Below are 12,124 nucleotides of genomic sequence, written 5' to 3' on the forward strand. Positions count from 1 at the left end.
TTTTCACCTTCTGGAGACAAGTAATTCGACTTTGATTTGGGATTTCGATAAATACTGGACTTGAGCATGCTTACACCTTGATGTTAAGAGTGAATTGATGTGATCAATGTTATTCAGATTATGTTGATGTAGGGTGAAAGTGATGAATATCTTCTCATTTTGGCTAAAAAAAATAGACATTTACGTCTCCGAAAATTCGCAAGAAATAAAACTTTCTAGATAATTCTAGACGACATTAGAGTAGATACAAATTACGGGCTATTATCAAAAAGCGTCCTGTGATTTATTATTTCCTAAGTGCAAGAGTACAACAAAAGTATTGACACAACAAGAAAAATGAACAGATTTTGATTAAAAACCGACAAAACTCGAGCTTCCATTTCAATTTTAATGTTATGTCTGCAACTACGGAGGAAATTTCGTTCCCAGGTTCCTAAAATGCTTTCCGGGAATATTTTTTCAGGACAAGTGTTATCTATAGATGTGGAGTTGGAAAAAGCTACGGATGTTCAGCCAGATTAAGTTTTACCAATCGGAGAGGCATATAGTGTCGACGTAGGACATTATACGATAACTACTCTCGTGCCAAGAAGAAAGTGTAGTGGGGTTTGTTATCTGACTTGAAAACAAACGATTGTTCTGTGGCATTCTGAGGTGGCCAGGAGGTAGAATGGGCAGCAACTCTATCGATCGAATTAACACCAAGCGGCCGAGAGGAATCTCCACTAGGTGGCACCGAAAAACACTGTATTGACATTAACTTGCTGGTCGTGCTGCAACAAGCAAATGCTCCAAGAACTTGGGCGATCAAACCAGAGTGCACGGGGACTCATCTAAAGTGGTTTCGGCCAGAAAGCATCACTAGAGGTTACCTGGTACCATGGGGACCGGGATAGCCTTCTGAGTTTCCCAGGAGAATAGGGGGGGGGGGGGGGCACTCTGGCCGCTCTTTGAAGCACAAAATTAACTGATTCTAAAGTTAGTACTTTTGGCATAAGAAAGACAGCCTACTGTAACCCCCTTAAGTTCATCCTAAAATGATGACATAAACAGTAATATAGGCTATAATGAAGAGCACGATACTGTGTTTGGTGAAAATTGCACAATTACTAACAAAGTTATAATAAGTCAAATTTCTCTTTCTTTTGCTCCTTGTGGCTTCAAATGTCAGTATTACAGTAAAGCGAATACTAAATGGATAGATATTACGAACTGCATATAAGTGTCTACTCAAATATTCTTACATAAGAAATAATAAGATTTTCATACCTCAAGCGCGGAGCTACTGGTTTTCGACTTGTTTCTTGAATTATTTTGTCATATTTGCCCATTGAACTGGGGATTAAAAATACATTAAAAGCATTCTCTGTTTGTTATTAATGGCGACTAAAAGGGGTAGCATTTGTAGGCTAGCGACCTACAAATTTCGGAACTTTCTTGTTATCGACATTCAACAATGCCTCGGATAGGGCAATGACTTTTGACTATCGAAGATTGTTTTTGATTAGTTTCTACAGTATGCATACACCCCTCGAAGCAGGATCGAGGGCTTTCAGTTTGAACGGGAATTCTGGCGATATATGCTGAACATTCTGGGCGTAAGCAAAGTAAGATGGGAGTTTGTGGAATATTCTTCTCATTCTAGCTGCGATATGCTTTAATACCCTGGAAAGTTCGTAACTGCGAGATTCCAGTTCAGGTTAAGAGTATCGCAGTCATGCAGTGGTAGGCACTAACATAGATTTCTAATATAGAGGGGAGGATGTTTTCTATGAGCAACTACACCAGTTAAGTTCAGTGTGCGGTACAGCGGAGGCTTCCTAAGGAGGATATTGTGGTCGTAATGGGCTATCTGAATGCCAAGGTGAAGTTTAACAAGACCTTGGGTGTGCGATGGAGGGGCATGATCTTTACATCAAGGTAAAATTTCAGAGGAACTTGGGGTGGAAAGCCGGGTCCTCCAGGGTTGAATTCTTCTACGGATGCTACCCTTCTTCACACACCTCAACTATGCTGGTGATATCTAAATACTTTCCCACTGAGTCATGGAGCTTCGTCAAATGGGTATAGATTTGTAGAAGGAGACAAAAACATAATTTTAAGGGTGACTGGTTACGCACTGTTGCATTAATGAGTAGAATAACAAGCGGAAGCGTTGTTTCTGTCGACAGCAGAGGCGATTTCAATGTCATTCAACGAGGCTAAATTTATTTTCGCTGTTTTGTCAAAACAGAAATGCAGCTAAACAAATGTTAGGAAAATAATTTATAATTCAAAACAAAAGTACAATATATCTGAATTTGTAAAATAAACAAGCAGAACAATAATGAAATTCCATGAACGAAACTAACTTCGCCGCGTCATAAATTTCGAATACTCCCAAGAATGATATGTAGTTTCCTTTTTGAGTACTATAAAAGAAGGAAAAGAACCGAATATATTGGAAAAATCTCTTTCGAAATTGCGACAAGTCACCTACCATCCTGATCAATGCCTTTAAATGTTGCTGGTGGGAATATATTCTCTATATTATAGTAATACGTTGTTTGGACTTCCTTAAAGGTATTTTTTGAAGTCATGACGATACGACGAGCGTGAGGATCTTTACTGTAAGATAGAGTCAAATCAGTGTAGAAGAAATACTTAATCAGACTTTAATTTGCTCAAACTTATCTATTAGTGAAGCTTACCTTGCCAATTTAGCAACAATACTGTCTGTTTCGATTGGAATTTCTATCCGATCACTACGAGCATTTCTGAAAGTATCGAATGCCTGCATTGGACGATTCAGGAGCTGCTTATATAGGCGATCATCGACTGCAGCGGTAAGAGTGGGAATATAAAGATTAGGTCAGTATCATATGATGGCAGTGAGGAAACATTCCAAAAACCGTCAATCTTACCATTTTCCAAATTCAAATGGACTTGAATCTGTAAAAGATGCTCCAGGGCTAAATGAACATGTGCCAATCGTGATATTTTGTATTCAATTTCTTTTCTGCTGAATTTGCTATTTTGGAAACCAATAAGATCGCTCTCTTCATCATTTGTTAAGCTGTTTGTATGCAGTAGTGTCATTCGTTGTTGAGTATTAATCGGTACTATTGCTGCGGCTTGCATAGCGCCATGTAAGGATTTACGAACTCTCAGAGGAGTATCACCGCCAGCTATAACATTGACCCCCGTTTCTTTGCTAGGACTTTTTAAATAATAATAAAATGGTTAGTACTTTGTAATAAGCATGAATACATTAAAAACCATAAATCTAACCTTTTGTTGATTCCTAAGTCATCTACGCTACATATTTTGCTTTCGCTGAAAATATACTCATAGTCTTTTGTGAGTTTTTCTAATCCAATTTCAAGAAGCAATTCAAGAGGTTCTGAGCCAGTTAGGCATGGAATAGCCAAGCGACGTTCCGACACTTCACGTATGATTTCTGCAAGACGATTGTTGTTTGTCGGTGGATTCTAGATAGGAATAGGTATTCGTGTATGTGAAAGCATGTTTAGCATTATTTCTCTATTTTAAATTTAAATTGCTTTGGTAAAGTGGCTGGCGGAGTGTAAATAAGTGAATTAGATAATTACCACAATGTTACACTTGGCTGCACACTGGAAGACAATGTTAAATCCTGCTTTCAAGTCTTTATATGAGCCACAATCTGAAATGAAAATAGAAATGAATAGCATTACACGTGAGTTGCTAGGTGTGTTGGTACGTTGATATTTTTATAATAGGCAAGGCCGAGAAGTAGGCTTTTCTTCGTTTGTTTGCCTGCGTCTCAAAGGAATTAGCGAATGAAGATTATTGATTTCTTTTCGAATTGAAAATTGTCATGATAGTGCTTGATGTGCTTCTTTGCTACCATAGGCGGTCCTTGGCAGATGGAAACTGGAAGGTTAAGGATAAATAATATCCTTGAACTCTGCTAAGAGTTCCGGAAAACGAAGCTGAATCAAGAATAAGTTAGTAGAGGAATGCAGGAAAATAGCCACTTTGTAAAAAGTCATTTTCGCTTGCTTACGAACAGTATTAACGAGCGCACCTATATGAGGGGTTTCCAAAAGAATTACAATCTGGAAGTTGTTAAACATGTGGTCAATTGGAGTCATCCCGCTACAAGGACCGAAGTAAAACAACGCCTGGCAGTTGGGGTAGCTGACTGCTTTTAAGCACAAAGTGTTGGACTCCCACAACGATACGCCACGGACTACCAACCAAACATCTCCCCGTCGCCAGAGAACTAGCCTGGAACGGTTTCTCGCATTATCTCATGCTATCCCTCCATCTCTTTCGCCTTGAGGAGCTTTGAAGATAGGGAATTCCTTTCACCAAAGGGAGGACGGAGAGAACTGTTAGTTCAAGGAGCCCCATCCGGTCTCTCCACCGGTCGAGCTCTATCTTCTATCAAGGAGAACCCGAAAGTAATGACCAACACCTATCAGCACTCCTTAACATCTCCTCGACAATGTTATCTGGAGAGCTCCCATGTGTTTAAATAAAGTTGTTAACGAATCTCATTCCACCTTTCACAAGAAAAAAGGTATGATCGGTGTAGTCCACAACCTCAATCCAAAACACAGACTCACTCACTAATCTTGTGCAGGCAAGACTGAAAACTCAGAGCTGAATGCGCTGCAGCAGAATAGACTGCGCTACACTCACTAGAAGACGTCGCTCTAAGGCCGAAACTCCAGCTGTAGTTATGCCTGCTGCTGCTTTGATTTGCTCTAAAAAGTTCATCTTTGAGTCGAGCGTCAATTCGAGGTACTTAACTATTGGGTTTGACTTTATTATTGACTCACCGATCGATATGGGACGCAGGGTCGGGATTCCCATTTCAGTCAGGATGATTACTTCGGTTTATTCCAGGGCTAGGTTTAAACCAAGAACAGTAATACACTGATTCGTCGCATCAATATGTGAATTCTGGTTTGCATCTGTTCACTAATGCGGCCGGCATGTCGAGTTTTAGCAAACTATCGTAAGAAGCGTTCCAGAGGTCCTATAATGGATCCCTGCGCTACCTCAGTCGTTATCTCCATGCTCCTCTGAACCTCTAGCGTCTCATTAAGCGGGAACGGTTTCTCAGATAATCTCTTAATATCAGTAAGAGGTAGCTCGGCTCGCGGAATATATTGTTTGATGTGGCTAGAATTTCTTTCCATCTTACGGAATTAAAGGCATTTCTGGCATCAAGCGTGCCTCCGTTTGCTGAACCGCATCCACTACCTTTCATGACAGATTCTATTGTGGATCTTCCTGCTCCGAAACCGAACTGACTTGGAGATACATCTCTAGCAATAATTTCACTCTTAGTGAGCTTTTCACTCTTAGTGAGCTTTTCCGGCTCTTTTTGGACATTGTCGAGCATATAAATTGGCCGGTATGCAGATGGCAGGCCAAGGTCTCTTTTCCCTTTACCGATCAGCATAGGCCTCGCCATCTTCCAGCCCTCCTTCAGGCAGTAGGTCTGACCGATTTTGGAACACCACTTTGTATACCTGTGCGGTTATATAATAGGGTCCTTGCGCTTTCCTGTTTTTCGTAGAGAGAACTGCCTCTTCTCTTTTATAGAAAATCCTTGGCACCTTTCACGCTGCTGCCATTAACCCGTACGGGATGTGCTAGATACCCGTACAATACGGTCCATTTAATAAAATCGTCAGTGCGACTTCATTCAAGGCCGTAACGATACACTGTAGGAGGCAATGTGGTCACCATTACGCTCTTCCGTGATTATCATCTTGATTAAACTCAGGTACTCATTCACTGCTGAGTCGATCGGTATCCGACACTGAGCCACGACAAAAATCTCTCTGGCACCAGTGAGATTTCAACCCTGATTTTTCGAATCACCAGTTTATAACCGAGCCCCGATGAGCCCCCATACACCTTGTCGATTAGGTCCTTCCAGCAGAGAACTTTGCTTCTGTCTATTGCACTGCGGGCTCTCCTTTTGGTTGATTTGTACTTTTTAATAGTGGCCGTTTGCGGTCGTTTAGGCATTGTGTCAAGCGGTGAAGTTTATGACACTTCGAGGGGGACCCGGCAATTTCCGCCGTTCATCAAAACGGGTTCATAGTTGAATCTACAACAGTGTCAGCTTGTGTCACCACCCCCATATGTTCCCTTCAACGCGGCTGAACCTACTTCAAGAGCTTCCATAAAAAATTTCAGTGCCCATCTTCGCGACGTTCCACGTACAGGAGGTGTGCGAGCTGGTGAATACCGAGAGGTGACGCCAACCACTTCGAATGCGATGTATCGATGGTCGCTTGCCGAGAAGTCTTCCAGTACTTAACTTTACCTCTAAACACCGAATTTAGATAAAACCATCTCCTCGGCTTTGATCAAGAACCTGATGAGTGCTATGAAGTTGGGTCCCTGTTCCGGTACTGTACACTGATGGGCACTAGATCAGCTTTTATCTCTGTAGCGCCACTGCGCTAGTAACTTATGAGCGGTTGTACTCCAGTGTGTCCGGATAACTGAGTGGTTACAGCACAAGGCTGTCGTACGGAAGGTCGCGGTTCTATTCTCACTGGTGGCAGTGGGATTTGTATCATAATTTGTCGGATACCAGCCGATGGAGCTGTAAATGAGTACCTGAGTCAAATCAGGGTAATAATCTCGGGTGAGCGCAATGCTGACACATTGCCCCTTGTATTGAATGAAGTGCTCTAACACACTTCAAGGCCATCCAATGTGGATTGTTGCGCCAACGATTATTACTATTGTACTCCCGTCCATATTGATCTCTAAGATGTAGATCACGTTAACGCCGTGGCATGAAATCTTAGCTTAGCTTCCCAATAAACAACTAAACTATTGACAGACGAACCTTAGCTGAAAGCAGATGAATCGTTGGATTTGTTTTAAGCAAACTATGGGGAGCAATAAATGAAAATGTTACAGAAAGCTGAACTAAGGCCCAGGCGCATCGTAAGGGATGAACAAGGTGCGTGGGCAAACGTCTTTTCAACTACTTTCTCGGAGCTTAATACTATATCAATGAGAAGCCACAAAAAGGCTCCAAGTTCGGCTAAAATTACGAATAGAATTTTCAAGCTCGTTGCTAGAATCAGTCTCAACTATGGTCAGCGCATCGAAAACAATTGGTCCTCGATTAGAGGAAAACACGGAAGTTCATAGTCACCGAAACCCAAACAAAAAGCCTGAGAATCTTTCCTCATAAACTTTATCTATTAGTAAAGGAGGGTAGGTTTCCTGGATTTTCCACGTATCCTACCCATTGCTTCACCCTGGCTAAGGGGCGCCTTTTCCACCCCCATTTATTAAATCATATTTTTTCAGATACTTACTCTTCAATATTTCCCACAATTTGTCCGTGACATCAATATTGTTCCTGTTCTTAGCCCTCTTCACAACAGCTTCCAGCTCACAAGTGTTATCCACCAAATCGCTGCTATCAAAGGCCGACAAATCCGTGAGGACTTGCGACACCTGCTCTCGTAGCTCATTCAACGTGATCCCACTGCGAAATATTTTTTTTTACTGATTTGATCCCTTCCTAAATCATACAATTTTTTCCTACTTTCCGCAACCGAATTTTGGCTCCTTGCTGTCGTCCGCTTGCTCTTTGTAGTGAATAATGTCCTCCATTATAACCGCCAGCAGAATTAGCTGCCAATAGAGTTCTGAAGTATTTGATTCAACGTCAGCCAGGCGCACTGTTTGGTACAGCAACGTTTCGCTATTGCGGAAATCGTCTAAGATAGGGGTAGGTGAACTGGTTGTTGATGTTAATTTTAGGATCATCCCAGCGCGAATTAAGAAAAATGAGTCGATTTTAGTGTCGAACTGGGAACGACCGTAGATCTTCCTTAAATGCTGTTTTGCCAGGCTCTGTACGTCGATTCCAGCTGCAGGTACGATGCCACGATAAACGACTATTCCGCGACTATTGTATTTTTCGCTTAACTCGAACATTTGAAGAACAGTCTTGTCTGTGTCGGCAGCATCGCAGAGAATCCACAGGGAAGTGTCGGGGCAACCTCGATGAGCCTGCACACTTGGGTCATTTAGAACCTTACGACATTTGCTCACAGGCACTCCCCTGTAGGATTCCTCTGCTTCGGACCAGGGAGTTCCTTCTGTAAGGTCCAGGCCGTCGATATCGTCGATCATATCGACATCACATTCATCTTTGAGGGGGGATCCAGTTAGGTCCAAGTTCTCTATTCGCTCCTCGACAGTTGTTGGCACAGCTCTTGGGCTAAGCACATTTTCAGAAGATATCTCCTGAAAGATGCCTTCATTGTTTTCGCTCACGAATTTATATTGGTCTACATACCTCGTTGCAGAGGAATATTCTCGTTTGAGATGAATCCTCCAATGAATTAATGTAAGAAATGTTCGCATTGTGGAGAACACAACAGCTCGGGTTCTCACGTTTCAAGTAGGCACACAAGTCTGCTGAGTTTTTGGTCATTGCAAATCTAAGGAAATCGCTTACTGGCTGGTCAAACTTCTTAAGAACTTTCCCTAAAAACGGTTGTTTTGAAAACAGTGAGAACTGTCAATTTTTGGAACCAGTACGACGTTCCAGCCATTGGCGCTAGGTGGCACCATAGTTTGCATGAACTGCAGCTGGACTGATGGTTTGTGTTTAAGCTGCGATAATGACCGAATGTAACCAACACTGCCTCTGCCAAACTCAAATCAACAAAGGAGCAAAAACACCGAGAACTTCATTCAAAAATATATATTTAATCCTTAGCTTATAGTCAAACATTACAAAAAAAGACTATTTCCCTTTGGCCTTCGCTTTGTTCTTCTGCCGGCGTGCCTTGCCCGGCCGTTTCGCCGCTGCGCCTCCTTTTCGTCCTCCCTTATTGCCTAACAATCCTTTTGTGTTCCGCTCCAATCCCGCCGACGAAGCCTTCGTGTTCCGTTTCAAGCCACGTTTCTTGCCACCAAAACCGTAATGTTGGTCGCGAGCTTTCCTCTTCGCGGCTGATTTTTTCTTTGACGCAGCTGACGCCTTTGCATTGGCCTTTGTATCCTCCAGGAAGTCTAGATTCTTCAATTTGCCCTTTCGGAACTTCTTGAGTTGATCGAGCATTTCCTTCTTTTCCATTTCGCGTTGCACCTTGGTTTGTTTCGCGAGCATTTTGCCCATTTTCCGTTGCTCCCGGATCTGTCGAATTCGCTCGGATTTTGCCTGGCCTTGCTCCTTGGCCATTAGGTTGGCGCGGACTTTCTGCATATGCTCGTCGGTTTTAGCCATTTCGGCGAAGTAGTCGTCCGGTCGCTTGGTGGGAATGTTGAGTTCGTGGAGGCGGCGGATACCTTCCACGACGGCGGCCTGCGCTTGGCGATGAAATAGCATTTCGCGCTTGAAATCATTGAGGACGGGATCTTCTTCGGGCCGGACGTATGGGATTTTTGCGTTGCCTTTGAACTGGTTTGCACGCTTTTGCTCGTGCCTTTCTAGTTGGAGAGCGAGCTCTGGTGCTAGCGGTGCCAAGTCATTGTACATGTCCAGACGTTCGATCCACGGCAACTTCAGCTCGATTTCCTCGTGTTTTGCAAGAATGCGAGGCTGCAAATTAATGGAATGTTATCAACTAAACTCTTTTTCATGCAAAGCAAACTCACAATGTCGTTAACGTCGATTTTTTCTTTCACGAGTTCTATGTTGAGACCCGGTTTCAAGTCACCACGCGCGAACGCCTCTTGTAACTAGAAAAAATAGAGATTCAGTGGAATCCTTAGGCTCACTTTGCAAGGAATAAAGTACCTCTTCATCCGATTCATCGTAGCCTTCGGAATCGCTGCTTCTCATCTCGAAATCCATCATTTTTGTAAATTTCTTTACTCAGCACGGTTAAAACCGTCGCGGTGACAGATAAACGTAAACACGTGCAAGTAGAAATGTCAAATGTGTTCAATGAGATACTAGTATTGGGAGAGGTTTTTAATCAACGCGCTGCGTTCGGTAATCGATTTTTTGTTAATTTTTGAAAGATTGATCGTATTGGGAAGATATTTAGAAAAACCAAAAGTAATTTGAGATTTATCTAGGAAATTCTGCATGACTTATTTTAGGTTTGCTTATTCAAATCAGCAACGGTATATTCTATAGTATTTCGGGGAAAGAAAAGCTCTTATTTTAACACTTTTCTTGCCATTTGTCCTTATAGATCTGATACTTGCCGCTTTCAATTTCTAGAAATAAATTATTTAAGCTAGATTCGTGTAGATCTTCGAAACTCAAAAATACTTTTTATACTAATTTCCTACTGCGTTGCCGTTGCTTAATACGTTGAAGTAGTCATCCTTCTTAAAATCAATCGGTTTCTAAATTCTATGGAAACTGGAGCTCGTGACATGAAAGAGGAGGAGCTAGGGAGGGAGAGAAATCTATTTAACAGCGATCCTATCTCTCGCCCAACCCTGAGGCTAGCAACGGAATTCTGAGCCAATTGAGAACGGGAGATAGGAATCAAAAACACTGTCGGCTGATTGTTCCACACTCCCTTCAAACGACCGAGGCATGAAAATGTCCGGGAGATGACCAAATGAAAAGCGAGCACCGAGAAAGAGGGACTGATATTCTGAAGAGTGAAAGTATGACCCTTTCACTAGACCTTAGTTCACGAGCAGCTATTTGCACAAATGAGTCTTATTTAATAATCATCATCATTAAGGGCGCAAAAACTGGCATCTGCCTACCTTAGTAAGGAAGTCCAAACATATCGGTTTTGCGTCGACGTCCACCAATTTGATAACTCTAAAAGCTGTCTGGCGTCCTTGCCTTCGCCATCATTATCATCAAAGACCGGTAACCGGTCCGCCTTAATAAGGAGCTCCAGACATCCCGGTTTTACGCCGAGGTCCACCAATTCGATATCCCTAAAAGCTGTCTGTCGTCCTGGCCTACGTCATCGTTCCATCATAGGCAGGGTCTGCCTCCTTGCCTATCTTTATTGTTTTTATTTGACCAGTGCCATTTGACGTTGTTGGTTCTTTGGTTTTTGGTGGTGACGTTGCCACCAGGTACTTCGTCTTGCCTTCATTAATGTGCAGCCAAAAATCGCTGCTCAATCTGGATGAAGGCAGTTTATACGTCTCGGTTCATTCTTCCCGATGCCGACATGATCAGCATAGATCAGTAGTTGGGTGGACTTAAAGAGGATCGTGCCCCCTCGTATTTATCTCAGCATCACGGATCACTTTTTCCAGAGCCAAGTTAAAGAGGATGCATGATAGGGGATCCTCTGTTTTAGATTGTTGTTGATGTTATATGGTCTCGAGGGCGATCCTGCTACTTTTATCTGGCCTCGCACTTTGGTCAGAGTCAGCTTAGTCAGTCTTATCAATTTCGTCGGGATACCGAATTCTCTCATGGTCGTGTGCAGTTTTACCCTGGCTATGCTATCATAGGCGATTAAAGTCGATTAAACTTATGGCCATATTCCATTTCCATCGCTTACTGCAGAGAGAAAATGTGATGTGTTGTCGATTTGTCTGGGGTGAAGCTTGTTTGGTATGGACCAATAATGTTCTGGCAACTTAGGGCTATCAGGTCTAACAAGATAGTGGAGAATATCTTATAGATGATAGTCAACAACGTGGTATCTCTATAATTCCTGCACTGCGTCATATCTCCCTTTTTGTGTATATGGTAGATAATGCCTTGCTTCCAATCGTCAGGCATTGATTTGCTGTCTCAGCCCTTGAGTATTAGTTGAGTGTTTTTGGTTGCCTTCATATTTAACCAGTTCGGATTTAATCCTATCGGCTCCTGGCGACGTATGGCTTTGAAACTGATGGTTTGATGTCCCGTAGATTGCGCTTTTCTCAACATTTTAGATGTTGACGGTCCAGAAAAATTGCTCGCCAAATTAAAGGCTCACAATAAGAAAACAAAACCAAGTAACGAAACGGCATAGGGAAGACGGTGTGACCTTTATGACTTGAATCGATAATGAAAGTTTGCATGTGCTTGAAGACAATGGCTGGGAAGATTGCCTTGCCTTGCCTCAACTAACCTTGGAAAACATAAAAAGGTAATTGATTAATATCTTCCAACGGCGGCTTGATACGCTAGATGGGAATTTGAAAGCCTCGTGATTGTATCCAGATCATGCTT

General features: G+C 42.5%; 2 protein-coding genes across 3 annotated transcripts; both read right to left on the bottom strand.

Annotated features, from left to right (window-relative positions):
• Positions 1–2,258: 2,258 nt before the first annotated feature.
• LOC119658599 (protein zwilch) lies at positions 2,259–8,521 on the bottom strand. Of its 2 annotated transcripts, none has more exons than XM_038066069.1 (9): positions 8,321–8,521; positions 7,562–8,268; positions 7,329–7,501; positions 3,591–3,664; positions 3,271–3,470; positions 2,904–3,199; positions 2,691–2,817; positions 2,480–2,607; positions 2,259–2,411 (listed from the first exon to the last, which is right to left on the bottom strand). In XM_038066069.1, the coding sequence occupies exons 1-9, from the start codon at positions 8,456–8,458 to the stop codon at positions 2,347–2,349; spliced, it is 1,908 nt and encodes a 635-aa protein (XP_037921997.1). In that variant the 5' UTR covers positions 8,459–8,521; the 3' UTR covers positions 2,259–2,346. The 2 variants fall into 2 exon arrangements, with proteins under 2 accessions (XP_037921997.1, XP_037921996.1); XM_038066068.1 differs by having other exon boundaries at positions 2,476–2,607.
• A 195-nt stretch (positions 8,522–8,716) lies between these two features.
• On the bottom strand, positions 8,717–9,905 carry LOC119658604 (probable rRNA-processing protein EBP2 homolog). The gene is made up of 3 exons (XM_038066079.1): positions 9,770–9,905; positions 9,628–9,711; positions 8,717–9,571 (listed from the first exon to the last, which is right to left on the bottom strand). The coding sequence occupies exons 1-3, from the start codon at positions 9,827–9,829 to the stop codon at positions 8,774–8,776; spliced, it is 942 nt and encodes a 313-aa protein (XP_037922007.1). The 5' UTR covers positions 9,830–9,905; the 3' UTR covers positions 8,717–8,773.
• Between the last annotated feature and the right edge of the window lie 2,219 nt (positions 9,906–12,124).

This window comes from Hermetia illucens, chromosome 6 (assembly GCF_905115235.1).
Source record: "Hermetia illucens chromosome 6, iHerIll2.2.curated.20191125, whole genome shotgun sequence".
In the NCBI taxonomy this organism is placed as follows: Eukaryota; Metazoa; Arthropoda; class Insecta; order Diptera; family Stratiomyidae; genus Hermetia; species Hermetia illucens.